At 46.6% G+C, this 19,783-nt stretch overlaps 1 protein-coding gene and 2 long non-coding RNA genes across 4 annotated transcripts in view; 1 reads left to right on the top strand and 2 right to left on the bottom strand.

Annotated features, from left to right (window-relative positions):
• The window catches only part of SEL1L3 (SEL1L family member 3), a 37,074-nt gene extending 31,135 nt beyond the window's left edge, over positions 1-5,939 (top strand). Inside the window, exons 21-24 of the mRNA XM_064151317.1 lie at positions 364-491; positions 2,315-2,417; positions 2,520-2,592; positions 4,714-5,939. Coding sequence (XP_064007387.1) covers positions 364-491; positions 2,315-2,417; positions 2,520-2,592; positions 4,714-4,880 — 471 coding nt within the window. The 3' untranslated portion in view covers positions 4,881-5,939. The remainder of the gene's footprint in view (positions 1-363; positions 492-2,314; positions 2,418-2,519; positions 2,593-4,713) is intronic.
• LOC135179470 (uncharacterized) lies at positions 1,168-2,316 on the bottom strand. The gene is made up of 2 exons (XR_010304007.1): positions 1,860-2,316; positions 1,168-1,523 (listed from the first exon to the last, which is right to left on the bottom strand). It is a non-coding gene; the product is annotated as an uncharacterized LOC135179470 (long non-coding RNA).
• Positions 4,790-11,462, bottom strand: LOC135179469 (uncharacterized). 2 transcript variants are annotated; one of them, XR_010304005.1, is made up of 6 exons: positions 11,346-11,462; positions 10,780-10,894; positions 6,487-6,547; positions 6,227-6,260; positions 5,975-6,095; positions 4,790-5,554 (listed from the first exon to the last, which is right to left on the bottom strand). It is a non-coding gene; the product is annotated as an uncharacterized LOC135179469 (long non-coding RNA). The 2 variants fall into 2 exon arrangements; XR_010304006.1 differs by lacking the exon at positions 6,227-6,260.
• Positions 11,463-19,783: the final 8,321 nt, after the last annotated feature.

Consider the following 19,783-nt stretch of genomic DNA (forward strand, 5'->3'; position numbering starts at 1 on the left):
GTTAGGTGGAAGGGAATTAAAACAATTAAGAGAACGGGAATGCATTTCTGCTTTCAGCCTGCGTTTCCCTAGTAGATAAAAGGTGGCAGTTTGATGTGTTACAAGAGCAACTGAAAAGGAGAAAGCTCAGATCTTTCTGCAGATGGTTTCTACAAAAGCAGGGCCACAACCAGTGAATGCTAATCCTTTTGCTTTGGGTCTGTGGTTAGGAGAGAAAGCTCTCACAGTTACTCTGTGAAGACCACATAATAAATTTCTAGGAGATGGGTAATGATTGCTTAGATACCTGATGCTTGGAGTGTGCCTTAACTGTACCTGTGAAAATGGAATTGCTCACCAGCACCTTTGCTTTTCTCTTGCTAGGGTTTCTTTAATTTGGCACTTGTCATAGAAGAGGGCAACTCTATACCTTCCTACATTCTGAATCACCTGGATATTGATCAGGCATTGCATTCTAGTAACACATCACTTCTTCAGGAGCTTTATTACAGGTGAGTCTCTTTTCCTCTTAATCAGCATCTTCTGTTGATGTTTTTTTTCACATAAGTACCATTTACTCAGAGAACAGCAACTCCTGTAGTTATTAACTTTGTTCACATGCAAGACTTAAGGCAGGGTAAGGTCAACATGCTTGAAGAGCTTAAATTACCTAAACATATTTCAGTTTATACCTGTCAGAGGGACCTGATAGTTACCTGAAGTAGTAGGGACTAGATTTAATGACCCAGGAGGTCTGTTCCAATTTGATATATGTAAGTTCCTAAATTAGGCACTGGCAATTTGTACACAGTGCAAACCAATCTTGGAATAATAAACACAACCTAATTTAATACAGAACTCAAGTTTGTAACTGGGATAATAGCAGTCCTTCCTAATTACTCTGCCAACACATTCCAGCCTGGCACCGCTCTTGTGGCACAGAATATTAGACATTTGAGAAGCTTACAGATCTGCTGCCTGAGCTGCCTCTCAGTCAGCACTGTTCTTGCACAAACCACCTCGAGGCCTCTGGTTCCAGTACAGAACTTAAGTTTCCTTTATCTGGGTAAAGCAACATGTGCTGGGAAGCACAGTGGGTGTGGGAAACTCACACAGCGTTCAGTGGCTTTGTGGAATTGCCTTTACAGGAGGAGCTCATGGTTAATACATGAGCCTGTGGACCAAGAATGAGTGAGATAGTCTTTTGATTTGCCACAGATTGTTATGTGACCCCAAAAAAGTGGAGAGGATACCAACATTAAAACCTTGTTTGTTGATTCACTACCATCCTTAACTTAAATTGTTCTTCACTGCAGTTAGCCTGAATTTGTATCTTAAATTACCTCCACTCCACAAACCAGTCAGATTAAAAAGAAAAGGGCTTCTGGACCAGATGATTCAGCTGGGGTTCTAAATTTGACCCTGAATTCTTCCTTCACTTAAGCTGAATCTGTCTACTTCTCAGTGAGAGGAGCACCAGAGCTGGCAGTGCAGCAGCGTTTTGCCATCATCATACACACACCTCTGTACAGAAGGACACACACCTGTTAAAAAAAATAGATTTAAAAATCATAGTTAAAGTGACATTTTTATATCTATATGTAATTATTTTATATCAAAAGAGATATATTTATATACACACACACCACCTCCACTCATCCCTCCCCTCCTCAGCTTGGTAGAAAAGAATCAAGTGCAGATCCTGATCTAGGGTAGGCTGTCCCTGCCCACGGCAGGGGGGTTGGAACTAGGTGATCCTTGTGGTCCCTTCCAACCCTGACTGATTCTATGATCAAAATAGATGCCTGTGATTTAGCTCTCTAAACTCCTGTAATGGGTGAAGTTCTAACTGATGGGACCAATGAAGCTACTCAGCTCACCTCACAAGGGAGACCTTCTATCTAGTCAGGCTCTGGCTGTGTCATGTAGTCTCTGTTGTGTCCAGAAGGGGTTTAGGCACCAGCATCCTGAACAGGCAAGTAAATTTGGTACATCTAATCTTAAATCAAGTCCTACTGCTGTTGACTCACACAGTTAGAACAGAGTATCTTGGGTATATGACCTTGTACTGTGACTGCTTGGCAAGGGTAAACCTGGATGCAGAGACCTATTACAAGCAAGTACAAAAATACAATTTAAAGGTAGAATGTTCTGTGCTTAGCAAGGTTATTCTGTTACTTCTGTGAATCTTTACTTCAGCCGCTGGGAGGCAGTGACAATAATATCTGCTGGATTTTCTGGCTCCCTGAGGTTATGCTGCAAACCCGCTGGAGATCCCAGATGCCACAGTGCTGCAGAGGAGAACTAATCAGTTGGTTTAATCTTCTTCTTGTAGGTGCTGGAATAACAGTAACCAGGAATCAATTAGTCCATGCTCATTAGCATTGCTTTATTTTTACCTGCGAGTTTTCTGGAACAATGTGTTACAATCTACTCTGGTAGGTGTTGCTCCTTTGGTGCATGCACAGTTCCTTTGGACTTGTCCTTGTCCTTGGACAGCTCTAATTATGGTTTCTTTTGTTTTTAATTTGCTGTCACAGATCTACTTCATGGGAACCTTTGTTTTGTCGATTCTGGTTGCATTTACAGTGCAGCATTTTCAGTCTTTATCTGGTAAGTGTCTGGCACAGGAAGACCAAAGGAAGAGGATTGATCTTTGAATTTCAGTCAAGACATCAAAAATCAAAGCAGGAATTCTAGACTTGGCATAGGTGCCTCTGAGCAGCAGCTTCTTAGACACACACAAGGCGTTTTTTGGATGCTGGAAAGGGGTGAAGTGAGACATAGATTTAAACCTGCATCAGTTTGGGGGTCCCCAGTTTAAGAAGGACAGGGATCTGCTGGAGAGAGTCCAAAGGAGGGCTACGAGGACGATTAGGAGTCTGGAGCACTGTCTGACGAGGAGAGGCTGAGGGACCTGGGGCTGCTTAGTCTGGAGAAGAGAAGACTGAGAGGGGATTTAAGAAATGTTTATAAATAACTGAGGGCTGGGGGCAGGAGGGTGAGAATAGGCTCTGCTCACTTGCTCCCTGGGATGGGACAAGGAGCAATGGATGGAAGCTGCAGCACAGGAGGTTCCAGCTCAACATAAAGGGGAACTTCTTTCCTGTAAGGGTCCCAGAGCACTGGCACAGGCTGCCCAGAGAGGTTGGGGAGTCTCATTCTGTGTAGCCTTTCAAGGCCTGTCTGGATGTGTTGCTGTGTGACCTAAGATAGATTGTATGGTCCTGCTCTGTCAGGGGGATTGGACTTGCTGATCTCTTTGGGTCCCTTTCAATCCCTAACATCTGTGAGCCTGTGACCTGTTGATTTCTGGAGAATTTCCATTAATAAAGGAGATTCTTAAAACAAATCAAAACAAATCCAAATGTCAGCTGCAGAAAATGAATGGAAATAGGAGATTTTTTTTTTCCCACCAGGCCACATTGCTTTGAACCCTCCCCAACATGATCTGGATTGTTTCCAGGGATGGGGCATCTGCCACCTCTCTGTGCAACCTGGGTCAGGGTCTCACCACCATCAGTGTTAACATTTCATTTTCCTTCTCTCTAGTCTGAGTCTTCCAGTCTTAGTTTCAACCCATCACTCCTTGCCCTGTCAAAAAATCTGTCACTATCTTTCCTCTAGGCCCCTTTAAGTGCTGAAAGGCTGCAATAAGGTCTCCCTCAGAGCTTTCTCTTGTCCGGGCTAAAGAGTGCTTTCTGCCATCTTTTCATAGTAAGGTAGAGAGAAAAAAAGTACTTTCCTTGTTGCTAACCTGCACCTAGAGGGAAGAGCATTTAAAAAATCCCAACCACCATGGTTTATGAAAAAAGTGATTTAGATTTGTAATTCCTAGGCAGTTTTGAAGACATTTCCTTGTGCATAATACACCAACTATGGAGATAATTCTGCAACTTCCTTTTCTTAATAGTTGTGATTTATGCCACTTGGGAATCACACTACATGCATATAAAATAAGTAGTTCAAGTTCCAAATGTTCCTCTTTGCTGTTTCTTAACCTTTGAGCATTGTTTTATATCTAGTATTTTTATACCTACATAGTATTTCAGTGGTAAATAGACTGCCCAGACACAGCAGGCTCTTTTCTAATCATTTCTTTTGGTGTTCTTGTGCTCTGGGGGCCAGGAGGGCCAATGCCATTCTGGGGTGGATTAGAAGGGCTATGGCTAGTAGGTCAAGAGAGGTTCTCCTGCCCCTCTACTCTTTCCTGATGAGGCTGGATCTGGAGTACTGTGTCCAGTTCTGGGCCCCCCAGTTCAAGAGGGACATAGAACTGCTTGAGAGTCCAGCAGAGAGCCACAAAGATGATGAAGAGAATGGAACATCTCTGTTATGAGGAGAGCCTGGGGGAGTTGGAACTCTGTTGCTGGGAGGAGACTGAGAAGTGACTTCAATGTTTATAAGTAGGTGGAGGGTGAGTGCCAGGAGGCTGGAGCCAGGCTCTGCTGGGTGATGCCCAGTGACAGGACAAGGGGCACTGGGTGGAAGCTGAGGCATAGGAAGTTTCATTTAAACATGAAGAGGAATTTTTTCCCTGTGAGGGTGACAGAAGACTGGAAGAGGCTGCCCAGGGAGGTTGTGGAGTCTCCCTCTCTGGAGATATTCAAAACTCACCTGGATGTGTTCCTGTGTGATCTGCTCTAGGTGATCCTGCTCTGTCAGGGAGGTTGGACTGGATGAGCTTTGGAGGTCACTTCCAGCCCCTAATGTTGATTCTGTGTTTTTCCACAGCCCAGAACACTCCTGGAACAAGATCAGAAGCACTGTCAGATGAACCTTCTTCCTCAGGGAATAGCAGTGATGATGCTACCAGACTAATGCAGCAAGATGAATCTACTTCCTCAAATGGTTTAGAACAGCAGGAGTCAGACCCTCAGAATCCTCTTGTTACAAGCTGAAGTGTAGTTTCCTAAAGGCTGATGTCCTCTTGGGAAGGTGGGATAGGAACAACTACCAAGCTAAGAACTGGCAGCCAACCCTATGGTGGCATAAATTATGAAGTCCAACAGCCAAAATTGCAGGGAAATTCACTGATCTGATTTCTCCACTACAAGGAAAAAACAGCCCTATCATTTATTTAATACTCCAAACAGGTAATAGTGAGGGAACCTGCATTCCCCCCACCCAATCAGAATGGATTTCATTGAAGAACTTGAGGAAAACAGGCAGAGCCTTTGCCAAATTGAAGAATGAGCAAATCTCTCCCCAGTTTTGATGGAGAAGTTTTCCCTCACCTATCTAATATTAAATTCTCTTTACTGCATTTGAGCTTATTTTACTGGTAAAGTTGCTAGAATTTTTTTTTTCCAAGTTGGAAGCATGGAAATTCCATAAAAGTGAAACCCAGCCACCAATACTTCCCCAGTTCCATGGCACACCAGTACAGGCAGTGGTAACAAATAGGTTCTTTTGCCATCTTATACTGCATCCTTACTCTTTGGTCCAAGAAGTGCTTTGTTTTGGAAGGAAAACACCAGGCACAGTTGCAGCAGCACTTCTGCTGGGCAAGCTTGGTCAAAGTTTCACAAGTGTCAGCAGGCCCCTGCTGGATGCCAAGGAAATGTTTCCTGCCCTGATGAGAGAAATAAAGAAACAAATGGATAAATGAAATAGCATTTGAACGTGGACAGGTGACAGCAAGTGTCTGAACGAGTTAGTTGTGGATTGCAGTACCAGGGGCAAGGATTTATCTCATGTTCTCTGGACGACACTTGTTTAAGTGACAGTCCAAGTGCCAGATGGGCTATATGGAAACCAACTACAGAGTGCAGATGCCTTCTGCCTGGGAGGTGGCTGTAGGAAGAGTCTGGCCTCTAGAGCAGGTGTGCACGCACCTCTGCAGAACGACGTAGCTCACAGACTATAAATTGCATCAATCTATGCATTACTGAGGGTTAAATCCACTCTCCTTGCACTACATTATTTGCTCTTGTAAATAAAAATATTTTTCTAATTCAGCCTGCGTGTGGAGGGTTGTTGTGTTTTTAAGCACCTGGCAGATGAAATAGTGTCTTGCTGCTCGAGGATGTTCTTTCAGTGTCTGTTTCCTAGCTTCAGATGGGACAGTCACCCCTTGCTTGCTTTGGGGAAGGCAATGTTTTCACAAAGCCGACCTGGAAGAGGTTTGGGGTTGTTTTTCAATCAAGCCACAGGAGTTTTGAGTGAGAAAATTAGTTAAAAAGGGGGGAGGGAAAAAACCTCTGACTTTCAAGAGAGAGTTCTATAAATGCAGGTATGTACATACCTATCTCATCAGAGGCCCTTGCTCTTGGAGAAGGCTGCAAATTCAAAAGTGAAGAGCTGATGCTTTGAAGCAGCAGTTCCATTGTGTAAACAAGGGGCAAACCCACCCCCACCCCAGATCTTGAGGTTCCCCTCCCTACTTTGCTGACCTGCAGAGGGTGTGTGCTGTACTTTTAAGTAACCACTGCAAATGGATCACAGTGGGGTTTTGTGATCCATGTTTTCAGTTGCAGGAGCTTGTACAGCTAAACCTGATCTTACCACATTCCTCAGCCCAATCGTGTGGACGCTTCAAGGGTTCTCCCAACTTCACTCTGATCACCTAATGAAAGAAAACCAAGTAAAGCTGGGATAGAACACTACAGGACGTCAACTGTAGCTTTTGAAGGCAGGCAGACAACTGTCACAACAGCAGCATCATGTCAGGTACCAAGTGGCACACTTAGGTGGTCACAAAAAGCTGTTTAGACACGCACAGGGCAAGTCCTGCTTGGGACATCTGTGCATATGGCAAAATCCTGCTTGTATTAAGATACATGTGCAGTAAACTGAAGCCCCTAGTGAAATATTAAGCCCATGGGGGTTTGTCAGTGGTGACAGGATTGCAACCCATGTGTTGAAATCACAGGGTTCTTAGAGCAGCAGAGGTTTAGCTTGTGTACCTATGGCTTTAAGTGCTGGCAGTCAGGCTGGCTGCATTTTCCTCTCCAAAGCAGCCCATGTTCTCAACTTCAGTGCTTAACTAATTGGAGGAAGTTAGCCAGAAGCATGATTTCACATCTGTATGTCAGAAGACAATTGCTGAAGCTGCAATATATTTCTTGACGCCAGCAGTTAATAGTTTGGTCTTTGTTTATCGTTATCTTCATCATAAGTTCTGCCAAAGTATTCTTGATAAAGGCCCTTAAGATAAGCAACTCTTCACAATAAACTGGCAATAATTAAGGCAGAAATTATAAGGTTACATTATTATCCACTTCTTATAAGATTGAGGGGACTATTATTTGACAATGTAGAGGAAAGGCTCAAACAGTCCCTGGAGAGATGGAGAGGATGATTGCTTAAGGGAAGCAGCCATGCAGGGCTGGTACATCCACAGAGAAAAAAAAAAAGGGGGGTTGTGTGGGGGAAGAGTTGTATGAAGAATTGAAACAAGACCACTGAAATCTGCAGCCCGTAGCTAGTGGTGAGGATGGTAGGATCACAGATGTCAGGAGTTGGAAGGGACCCAAAGGGATCAGCGAGTCCAACCCCCCTGCCAGAGCAGGACCATACAATCTAGCTCAGGTCACACAGCAACACATCCAGACAGTCTTGGAAAGGCTCCAGAGAAGGAGACTCCACAACCTCTCTGGGGAGCCTGTGCCAGTGCTCTGGGACCCTTACAGGAAAGAAGTTCCCTCTTGTGTGGAACTGGAACCTCCTGTGCTGCATCTTCCATCCACTGCTCCTTGCCCTATCTCAGGGAGCAAGTGAGCAGAGCCTGTCCCCCACTCCTGACCCCCAGCCCTCAGATATTTATTGACATTTCTTAAACCCCCTCTCAGTCTTCTCTTCTCCAGACTAAGCAGCCCCAGGTCCCTCAGCCTCTCCTCATCAGGCAGTGCTCCAGTCCCTTCAACATCCTTGTAGCCCTCCCTTGGTTTCTCTCCAGCAGATTCCTGTCCCTCTTAAACTGGAGAGCCCAAAACTGAAGTCAGTACTCAAGAGAAGGTCTCACCAGGGCAGAGTAGAGGGGGAGGAGAACCTCCCTTGATCTGCTGGACACAAATCACAAGTATAGACCTAAACCACTGCTTCTTTAGCCACCTTTCATAGCAACTCAGCCAGCTGAACATCACAGGTGGTGCTTCAGGTGCTACAAGTGATGACTGTTTTTCTCTTTCTCCCTTGATTCAGCCCAGAATCATCTTATGCAAATGACCTGGAGAGAATAAAGAATTTCAGAGCAGCTATTTACAAAATAGGTGCCTAATTATCTACAATCAACACAGTTTACACCAGCTAAGCAAACAGCAAGGGACAAGAGAGAGAGAAATTATTACACAGTGTGTCAGAGAGCTATGAGGAAAGGGAGAATCAGATACAAGCTACAGACTGGGGAAGGGAGGAAGCTTTCAAAAAACCAATATGAAGTGTGCTGCTGAAGTATTTCTGAGTGGTGAACGACTTGGGGGTTAAGTGGGGCATTCCAACTGGTTATGCAAAATTTGCAGCTGTGCTTTGCATCACACAGCAAGGTAGCAAAGCAGGACAGACCTGAACGTGAGCATCCTTATGTAGGTGACTTGGTGACCACTGCATGGTGCTGCTTCCCAGCTCAGAAGGTGAGAAACATCACATTCCAGCACACAGGCACGACTACATGCTTAACGTTCTGTCTTAATGCCCGTTGAAAAGCCATCCCTTGCAACAGAAACGAGGTTCAGTCATACAGGGAATACGTGGGAATTGGATGCAAAGGGAATCCCTGGCACATGGACTTATTAGAAGTTTGCCCTCTGTTAGGACTTCTGTATGCTGGGAAAGCATGAATGGCCTTTAAAAGCGTGTGGGATCCATGGATTATCTGTGGAGAGATTTGTTTTATAGCAGATTCTTGTCTGTGTAAGCTGCCCCCGTTGACCAATGGACTGTGGCATTTAGCACTGGCTGACTGTTGACCCTTCTCCTGGATGAAGTGCAGCACAAAGGTAGGAAAGAGGATGAGTAAGCTTTGGCTGAGGAATTCCACCCACACATGCTCTTGTCCTCCCACTCCTCTAAACAGATGAATTGCATTAAAAGACTTGTTCAAGGCTAGGTTAGATGAGGCCTGTTCTAGTGAGAGATGTCCCTGCCTATGGCGGGAGGTTGGAATTAGATGATCTTTGAGGTCCCTTCCAACCTAAACCATTCTATGCAGAAAGATAACAGAAGCCAAAGAGCGAGCTTGAATTTTGAAGAGCAAGCCTAGGTGTAGGGAAGCTAAAGAAGAACTAAAGGTAGTCTGATCTTGTAATAGTTTCCTAGGCTGTCTTCTAAGGTCTAGAAGCAATTCCTGAATAATCCACAGTAAATGAAGAAAGAGCAGCTGCTGGGATGTAGATGTGCTGGAAATGCATCACAGCTGGAGTGGTTATGAAAAGATTTAGTTCCTAGGCCAGAAGGCCAAATTATTATTTACAGTAGAAAAATAGCCCAACAAGTATCAGGCAGTTCACACCTACATGCAAGGACTCTGCGTTAGAAGCAGCCACACACAGCTAAGTGAGCACCAGAGCCAGGAAAAAGTCACGAATCAAGAGGAAGGAAAACAGAAAGGAAGAGATAACTTCACATAGCTGCAATATGTGCTTATGTTACAGTAAGCATTAGATGTCTTCTCAAGAAAAAAACCCAATCAACAACCCCCAAAACTTTGAAACCAAGACAAAAGTCCCCTCCGCTGGTGGTTAGACATTCTAAAGCACTGAGGGCCCAAACTTAGCTGCACCAGTACTATGTGCCCATTGACTGGAGGGACCTGGTTTGTTTGGTAAGTTATATCAGATACCCAAGCACCTTTGTGCATCTTAATAACCCCTTGGAAAGAAACTGGCTGTAACAGGTTGGTTTATAACTGTGCTCGGTGATCTTTCTGCTAACATATTCCTTGACCTTGCTTACCTCCCCAGTTCACATTGTCCAGTTCCTGTTGCTCTCCTTCGTTTGTCCATGCTGACCTCTCCTTAGTCACTCATCGACCTTCTAGATAGTTCCTAATACCCAGCACTGCTATTTGCTCTTTTCATTTCTGCCAGCTGAACAGGGGAAGTCATGAGCAGAGCCTGGCACTATTTCATGATAGTCCACCAAAGAGAAACCCAAACACCTGCACAGCATTTTCTGTCTCTTTGCTGTGGTCTGAACCATGGATTTACACAGCAAGGGTCTTTAACTGTACAGCCCAGGAGCAGATCTCCCTGGTTGGTTTTGTATTAGCAAACCCATGAAGTCGAGACCCTGCTGTGAGCAGTTAAACTCTTGCTGGGAATCTGTTTGCCTCCTGTACTGTTTTATTTTGGGGACCAGTTCTCATCCATAAAACCCCTAACTGGTGCACTGTTGTCTAGGAGGACACTACTCAAGCATGCTCAGGTTAGGGAAGGAAGCACACCACCAGATAACTGAGATGAGCAGGAGCCAGAGCCCAGTCATCTCTTTCAGACCTTGTTTGGATGAGTTGTGCCTTCCCCAGGTAACTACTGTAAGGTCAGACCCTCTGATTTCACCACCCTGTTGGTCAGTGAGTGCCTTCCAGTAGCCCAGATATGTTTAGAGCTCTTCTGAAGGTTTTCCAGAGAGAAATGTCAGCATGTGTTTGTAGACCACAGGACAGCCTTGCCAAAGCACACCACTAGAATAATAAATCGAAGTCTCCACTCGTACTCTACCTTATTCCAGCAAGACCAAAGTGTAGTTTCCCCCTTCTGCTTTGCTGAGTTGATTAGTGGCAAAGTGCTGTCCCTGCCTCCTTGTCTCCTCCCGACTCCATCTGCTGTCCCACCCAGCTGATAAGGTCGAGAGACTCACCTCTGCTCATCAGCATTTCATTGCTCTTCCACACCAGTGTCAGCTGCATGTGGCTAGCTCTTCAGTCCACAGACATCGTGTCTTTCATTTTCAAGTCAACAAGTGCATGCCAGTCCTGGAAAAGAAGTTAACCATTTCAGTTCAGTTGTTCACAAGAGCCACATCTACTCTCACAAAGAGAGCCTGGAGCTTTCTGCACGGGACAAAGGAGGGAAATTGTGGGGGGATCAGAATCTTTCCCCTAAATACTTTAAAATCAGTACCTTCATAGAAGCTGCTCCATGCCTAGAGAGAGAGAGAGAATTGGAGGGGGAATCAACACTTCTGTAATAAAAATCTACAAAATGGTCCTCAGTGAGTACATCATTGATGTGCCCATGAAAAAAATACCCTCTCCTTCCCACAAATTTCCTCTGATTCAAGGCAAAGCTTACCCTGAACAGAAACCTCATTCCTTTCTACTACAGTACAAGGGATTCAGACCAGCTAACTGGTGCAGAACGATTAAACACCTCCTCATCAAGCAGGCACAGTTTCAGACTATGTGTCTCCAAGGCCATCCTTACCTAATCTTCCACGAGCTCTTAACCGCAAGCCGAGCTTCAGGCACTTAAAAAAGATGTGAGCTTCCAGCTTAAACCAGGATCTGACTGCCCAGAGCAAGGTTTCTTTTCTTCAGTCACTTTTCAGCTGTTTTCAATCACTTCCTTTTTTCTGCTTTAAAGCATCATCAGCTGTGCTCCAGGTGCCCTCAGTCAGCTATTTGAGCTACTTCATCTCTCTCTAGGGCAGAGTTTTCTGATCCTTTCAAAGCTGAAAAGCTGCTTGAAGCTTTTAGGGGGGGAATCCCCCAGACCATCTTGGATGATGTTGATTTGTCACCCAATAGAAACTGGGTAACACTTTGAATTATTCTGTATCTTTTTAAATCCATTTCTATTTGCTTTGCTTGCTTGTATGCCTGGAAAAATATGTGGGTGTCTAAAAAAACCCCAAATCAACAGCAATTACTGCTGCTTGTGCTGTCCTACACAGCACCGCTTACCCTGCCAATCATTTGCAGACCTTTCAAGAGAAAGAATGGAGAGGGAATGGATTTAAGCTTTAGGAGGGTAGATTTAGGCTGCTTCAGGAGAATATGAATGCTGCCTCCTGCCCTGCCTCCTGAGTCTTCACCTCCCTTCAAATGGCTTAGCACACAAGAGGGGTCCTGTTTTGTCCTTGTGGATGCTCCACTGGAGTGATGCTTCCAGCTCTTATCAGCTCAGAGTTTTGATCCAGAAGAGCTTCTGCAAGTGTTATTTGTAACATCTCTGTAGGAAGACTTTTTCATTGACTCAACCTCTCATTAATTACTGTTATTAAAAAAAAAAAGTTACCCAGTGATGTGTGCTGAAACAGATCGTTAATTAAAGAGAGACAATGGCTGAGTAAAGCCCAGCTCCCAGTGCTCCTCCCAGGTCTTCCCCTGCCAAGCTCTGCTGCACGGCAGCCTGCCACCATGTGAGGAAGCTTTAAAGCTTTACCCTGAGCTGCAGCACTGCTGCAACTCAGCCCTGGCACCTCTTACACATGGCTGAGACACCTTAACAGCTGTAAAAGTTGCCTCTCAGGGCTTATTCCTCTCTGACTCACATCCAAGAGGGACAGCTAAATATGGACTGGGAGCAACGTAGTCATACCAACAGGAAGAGTGTTTGTGCTGCTCTTAGGTAACATCCACATCCATCACAGGACAGAGTTGCAACAGTAGACCACTCAGCAAGCAGAATTTCCAAACTCACCAGGAGCCAGACCTCTCGTTCTCTGGGGGAGTCAGGGATGATCTTTAATGGCTCACATGACAAACCTTTCTGGCTGGTTTTCAGCTGTTGTTTTCCTGGCTCAGCTTTAGAGTTGCTGGCACAAGGTTGTTGTTTCACATGGGCTGTAAAGGTACCTACAAGCAGTGCTTGCATTCAGCACACCAACACCTCTCCACCTGTGTGTATGCCCAGAAGAGATGGCCTGGCTGCCATCCTGCAGAAGAAAAGAGGTCTCCTCTACCTATCCCTGAGCAATGCCCAAGGTGAAGCCCTGTGATGGGATGTCCCTGGACACTGTGTTGCTTTCTCTGCTCAGCAACCTCAGCAGATGCTTTGAGTCTGCTTTATTGAGAGTTTTGTTGAGCTTGTGAGTGCATGATTAGTGGTCTCTGCCCTGACTAGGAGGTGTGGACAGGAGCTGCTCCACCACATCTGTGCCCATGGGGTATCTCTGCCAGCTCCACGAGCCTGGGCTTAGGATGACTCATTCAGCTTACCACACATTTTGTTTTACTCCAAAGGAAGCAAAATGGATTCCTGACTTTCAAGCTAATGTTGAAATTGTTGGTGATGAAGCCAAAGTGTTCCTGCTTGCAGTCATTTAACCACTAGGTCCAACCTGTCACCCAGCCCTAGTATCAATTTCACCTCATCTGATCCCCAGAGGTCCTGCCCTGTTTTGGAGCTCTGTTCTTCCAGCCCCACTCCTGCTCTGTCTTTGGCTCCTCAGGCCCCAGCATCCCAGGCTTGCAGTGTGAGGGAAGGAAGAGACAAACAAAATGTCATTTCCTGCACCTTTTTTTCCCCCCACGATGGGTGACCATCAGCTTGAGGGTTCCTTGGTGCAGCAGCATGGGCATGTTTGAGGAGAGGACAGAAGAACTGTCCTAAATATATAGGTCTGAAAGCAGAGATGGGATCCCACCTGATCCACAATGAGCTGCTTGGGAGTTTTTCCTGCTCCTTTCTTCTTTCCCCTTCCTGTGAGAGAGGTGCTTGTTCTGAAGGCAGCAAAGATATGTCCAGCCTGGCCAAAGTTGGCAACCAGGCTAAGGAGATTTCCTCAGGAAACAGTAGTTTCTTTTAACTTCCAGCATCCAAGCTGATGATCTGAGCCATTGTGCTGCTGTTTCCATCAGGAATGCTCCATGTGTGCCACACCTGCCCTCCAGCATGGACCAAAGGATGCTCTGATCCAGCAGGTAGGATGTGCTTCCCACTCTGCTGGGAAGAGTTTGAGGTGGTGTTCTAGCCCAGTCTTCAAGGGAGACACAGGAATTTCACTAGCAAATATCATTTAAAATATCTTTTCAGGCAATACAACCATTGGAAGCAATAAGCAAGAGTCAAATCCATGTGTTTGTGCTACACAGCAACACCTGAGCTGGCCTGCTGGAAACCATTTGAGCCCCATGGAGAGTGAGCTGGGAGTGCTGGTAGATAATATCCATGGGACAGCAATGTGCCCTTGTGGCCAAGAAGGCCAATGGGATCCTGGGGTGTATTAAGAAGAGTGTGTCCAGCAGATCAATGGAGGTTCTCCTCCCCCTCTACTCTGCCCTGGTGAGACCTTAAGAACTGTCTTCAGTTTTTGGGCTCCCTGGTTTAAGAGAGACAGGGATCTGCTGGAGAAGGTCCAGTGGAGGATGATTAGGGGACTGGAGCACTGCCTAATGAGGAGAGGCTGAGGGACCTGGGGCTGTTTAGTCAGGAGAAAAGAAGACTGAGAGGGGATTTAATAAATATTTATAACTCAGCACTGAGTGCTGTGTCCCATTCTGGGCTCCTCAATTCAAGAGAGATGTTGAGGTACTGGAACATGTCCGGAAAAGGATACCAAGGGTGGTGAAGGGACTGGAGCACAGCCCTGTGAGGAGAGGCTGAGGGAGCTGGGGGTGTGCAGCCTGCAGAAGAAGAAACTCAGGGCAGACTTCATTGCTGTCTACAACTATCTGGAAGGAGACTGTAACCAGGTAGGGGTCAGTCTCTTCTCTCAGGCAATCAGCAACAAAATGAGGGGACACAGTCTCAAGTTGTGCCAAGGGAGGTATAGGGTGAATATTAGGAGGAAATTCTTGCCAGAGAGAGTGATTGGCATTGGAATGGGCTGCCCAGGGAGGTGGTGGCATCACCATCCCTGGGGATGTTCAGAAAAAGACTGGATGGGCCACTTAGTGCCATGGTCTGGTTGATTGGATAGGTCTGGGCAATAGGTTGGACTGGATGAGCTTGGAGGTCTCTTCCAATCTGGTTGATTCTGTGATTCTAAACATCTGAGGGTTGGGGGTCAGGAGGCAGGGGACAGGCTCTGCTGACTTGCTCCCTGCTATAGGACAAGGAGCAATGGATGGAAGCTGCAGCACAGGAGGTTGCAGTGCAACACAAGGGGGAACTTCTTTCCTGTAAGCGTCCCAGAGCACTGGCACAGGCTCTCCAGAGAGGTTGTGGAGTCTCCTTCTCTGGAGCCTTTCAAGGCCTGTCTGGATGTGTTGCTGTGTGACCTGAGCTAGATTGCACGGTGCTGCCCTGGCAGGGGAGTTGGACTCGCTGATCCCTTCCAACCCCTGACATCCTGTGAGCCTGTGAGATCCTGTGCCCGAGGCCATCGCATTAGTCAGCTAAAAGAAGGCTCAGTGCCGCCCTGCTTCACACGTGCACCAGTTTTCCTGATGCCAATTGTGGCTGCACTGTTGCCTAACCAAGAGGCAGCATTTGGGCTGTGAATTGTTTGTGTCTTCTGCAATTTCTGCTGTTTGCATTGTGTAAAAAAGAAACCTCAAACCACAACCTACCCACTGTGGTGGTGGTGGTGGTGGTTGCAAAATGCCTCCTCCCGTAATTACCCAGTTTGTTTGTGCCATGGCAATGTTTTGTTAGATGTTGAGCCATGTAAAAAGATTGATACACCCCAAAAGTGTAAATGGTAATTAGGGAATTTCATCAGGTGCTGAGTAAGGCAGAATGTTTGTGACACTTTAATGCTACCCTCTGGTTTGTTTCTCCACCTTGTTGAAACACTCAGATTTACTGTGGCAAAGCAAGACCAGAGCAGTCCTTCTGCCCCTGTGCTCGGCACTGATTAAGCCACACCTTGAGTACTGTGTCCAGTTCTGAGACCCTTGGTTTAAGAAAGGTGTTGAGGTGCTGGACTGTGTCCAGAGAAGGGCACCAAGGCTGGAGAGGAGGCTGGAGCACAGCCCTGTGAGAAGAGGCTGAGGGAGCTGGGGGTGTGCAGCCTGAAGAAGAGGCTCAGGGCAGATCTCATTGCTCTCTACAACTACCTGAAGGGAGGTTGTAGCCAGGTGGTCTCTTTTCCCAGGAATCCAGGGACAGAAAAAGAGGATACAGCCTCGAGCTGTGCCAGGGCAGGTTCAGGCTGGATGTTAGGAAGAAGTTCTTCACAGCAAGAGTGATTGGCATTGAAATGGGCTGCCTGGGGAGGTAGTGGAGTCACCATCCCTGAAGGTATTTAAGAGGAGGCTGGATGAGGCACTTAGTGCCATGGGTTAGTTAATTAGAAGGTGTCAGATTGGACTCAACGATCTTGAAAGTCTTTTCCAACCTGATTAATTCTGTGATCTCAGTTGTCAGGGGAAACCTGCTCAGGGACACCTCAGTGAAAATCAGTGTAGTTACTGTCCAGTGAGGATTTCAAACACACATATGTCTCCTGTGAATCACATTTCCTTTGGAGTGGAATTGTAATAAAGGGACTAAGATCCACAGAGCATTCACTGTAAAAATATCCTAAGTGGGTTTACCTGCAGGGTGCCATACCCTGGCACATGGCAATGCCAGCATTCTGCAGCACAGCTGGAGAAAAAAAGCATCCAAACACAGCTGAAGCACCTGCGTGGAAGCACATCCTGCTGGGGTGATGCAACTGAAGTGTGCCCAGCACTGCCTGCTGCATTCAGTGTCTCCTCCCCTCTGTAGCTCCTAAACAGGATCACAAGCTCACAGGATGTCAGGGGTTGGAAGGGACCCAAAGGGATCAGTGAGTCCAACCCTCCTGTCAGAGCAGCACCACACAATCTAGCTCAGGGCACACAGCAACACATCCAGACAGGCCTTGAAAGGCTCCAGAGAAGGAGACTCCACAGCCTCTCTGGGCAGCCTGTGCCAGTGCTCTGGGACCCTTCCAGGAAAGCAGTTCCCCTTGTGTTGAGCTGCAACCTCCTGTGCTGCAGCTCCCATACATTGCTCCTTGTCCTATTGCAGGGAGCAAATGATCAGAACCTGTCCCCTGCCTCCTGACCCCCAGCCCTTAGATATTTATAGACATTTCTTAAATCCCCTCTCAGGCTTTCCCTCTCCAGACTAAGCAGCCCCAGCTCCCTCAGCCTCTCCACTTCAGACAGTGCTCCAGTCCCCTAATCACCCTCTAAACAATGAGGTTTGCTCAGTGCTGCTTAATGCCTCTTACTGAGCAGATCAGATCCTTGTGCATTGGTTAAGCCAATCCTACCACAAGTCTGCTCCTCCAAATGATTTCCTGTAGATCCGAGTAGAGCCTTGTTCTGTGGCATGGCTGAGCAGCTGTCCCAGGGGCCTGCTGGGCACATGGTAAACTGGAGAAAGAGATGATGGAGTGTTTCAGCTGTGACTGGTGAGAGCCCTCCATAGTGATAGAGGTAAAATTGCATGAAAATTCAAATCAAGAAACTGAGAGGGAAGGAGGAAATGGAGTGGAATCTTGAGCAGAGGTTAAAAAAAAAGGCAGAGGAGAATCAGAAGGAGCTATGGACAGCGTAGTTAAGGCACAGGCAGAGAGCAGGAGGACTGAGATGAGTCTCAGAAGCAAGCACACAATCAGCCAAAGTGTTTTGAAGACAACACTCGAAGCCATACTTGCTACTGAATACCTGGAGGCAGAGATGAACTTTGCCCCGGGTAGCTCTGCAAAAGGTTTGGGAACGGAGAGGTGCTCAGCAGAACCTGGCTGTGCTGATTCCCCATGGGCAGCAGGCAGGCAAAATGATGGCACAAATTGCTGTGGTGTATCTGCATGGGTATGAGAAGCTGGAAATGTGGGATAATGAGCCTGGAGTTCTTGCTGCCAACTGCATTTTTAGAAGACACTTTACACTGCAGTGCAGAAAAATTCCTTGTAAGAAACCTGTCACCTTCATTTCACCAAAACGTGGTGCAGTTGGGAATGACAATTTCTCCCGGGGCTGGTTCCTGAGCCCCTGTTCAGCTTGTATCTAGGAAGTCCCATGACCTTTGTTAGCAATTTTAAGGTGTTTAAGGAGTACTTTTTATTTCTTTGTTAACAACCTTCATTAATAATCTTTAAGGTGTATAAGGAGCACTTTTTATTTCTTTCTGTCTGGTTTTAAGCTCCACAGGTCATGTGCCTAGGGAGGTGGTGGACACCCCATCCCTAGAGGTGTTTAAGGCCAGGCTGGATGAGGCTCTAGACAGCCTGTGTGTGTGAGGTGTCCCTGCCCATGGCAGGGGAGTTGGAACTAGGTGATCCTTGTGGTCCCTTCCAACCCTGACTGGTTCTGTGATTCTATGTGTGGTTAAAATAAGAAGATGGATTTTTTTTCCCAATTATAAGCCAGACATCTCTCAGGTCATGTGGTATAAGTAGCACTTTGGAAACTGTTTGCCATTCTTCATATAGAAGGGAGAATCTGAGCCTAGAACAGGAACACAAATAGTTTGTTATGACTTAATCTTGCATCCTGCTGTTAGATCAGCCCAGGCTTTGCCCTCCCATGCTTAGCTTCATTGAAGACAGCTTGCAGAACCTCAACAGAGTATGTCTTGACCCAGTCAATTGCACTGAGCAATTCTTTGTATTTTTCCCTGTGTGAGAACATCTCATTCAGATGAAAATGTCAGACACAGAGGGCTCCAGCATCTTTCTTCAGTGCTCAGTGCTCACCTCACTTCTTGCCCCTTGCTTCAGCTCAGGCTAGAGCTCATCTGCATACTTACTTTCCTGCAAATTTCCATTGTGCTCCAAGATCTCTGGAGGGCCCCTCCAGCCCCTGGCATTCTATAATATAGAATCATAGAATCAGTTAGAGTTGGAAGGGACCACAAGGATCATCTAGTTCCAACCCTCCCCCTGCCATGGGCAGGGACACCCTACCCTAGATCAGGCTGGCCAGAGCCTCATCCAGCCTGGCCTTAAACACCTCCAGGGATGGGGCCTCAGACACCTCCCTGGGCAACCCTTTCCAGGGTTTCACCACCCTCATACTGAAGAACTTCCTCCTCACATCCAGCCTGAACATCCATCTCCAGCTTTGCTCCATCCCCCCTAGCCCTGTCACTCCCTGATATCCTAAAAAGTCCCTCCCCAGATTTTTTGTAGCCCCCTTCAGATATTGGAAGGCCACAATAAGTTCACCTCAGAGCCTCTTCTTCTCCAGACTGAACAGCCCCAACTCTTTCAGTCTGTCCTCATAGGAGAGCTGCTGCAGCCCTCTGAGCATCCCAGTGGCCTTTCCCTGGACACACTCCAGCATCTCCACATCCCTCTTGTAATAGGGGCTCCAGAAGTGGATGCAGTACTGGGGTCTCACCAGAGAAGAGTAGAGGGGGAGAATCACCTCCCTCCACCTGCTGGCCACACTTCTCCTGATGCAGCCCAGGATCTGGTTGGCTTTCTGGGCTGCAAGTGCACACTGCAGGCTCATGTTGAGCTTCTCATCTGCCAGCACCCTCAAGTCCCTCTCCTCAGGCTTGCTCTCCAGCCAGTCACTGCCCAGCCTGGAGTTGTGCTCGGGATTGCATCGACCCAGATGCAGGATCTTGCACTTGGTCTTGTTGAACCTCTTGAGGTTGGCTTGTGCCCACCTCTCCAGCCTGTCCAGGTCCCTCTGGCTGGCATCACTTCTCTCCAGCCTGTCCGCTGCACCACACAGCTTGGTGTCATCAGCAAACTTGCTGAGGGTGCACTCAGTGCCTCTGTCCATGCACACAGACAATATTGTGAAAAGACCTGATGGTGTTTGTGGTTGTTTGGTTTTTTTCTTTTTTTAACATCTCTTTATTTTTGCATCCAATGCATGAGGACAGACAAGATGAATATTCATGACCAAGTATAAAGCCATAAACTGTCCTCGAACCAGCTAAAAAGACAGAGTGGATAAGAGTTTAAAAAAAGAAACAAAAAAAGTGGTTTAGAAACTTTGTGTTTCCAAAATTCCTCACTGCAGAAAGTCCAGGATCTTTCCCAA

The sequence above is a fragment of the Pogoniulus pusillus genome, chromosome 11 (assembly GCF_015220805.1).
Source record: "Pogoniulus pusillus isolate bPogPus1 chromosome 11, bPogPus1.pri, whole genome shotgun sequence".
In the NCBI taxonomy this organism is placed as follows: Eukaryota; Metazoa; Chordata; class Aves; order Piciformes; family Lybiidae; genus Pogoniulus; species Pogoniulus pusillus.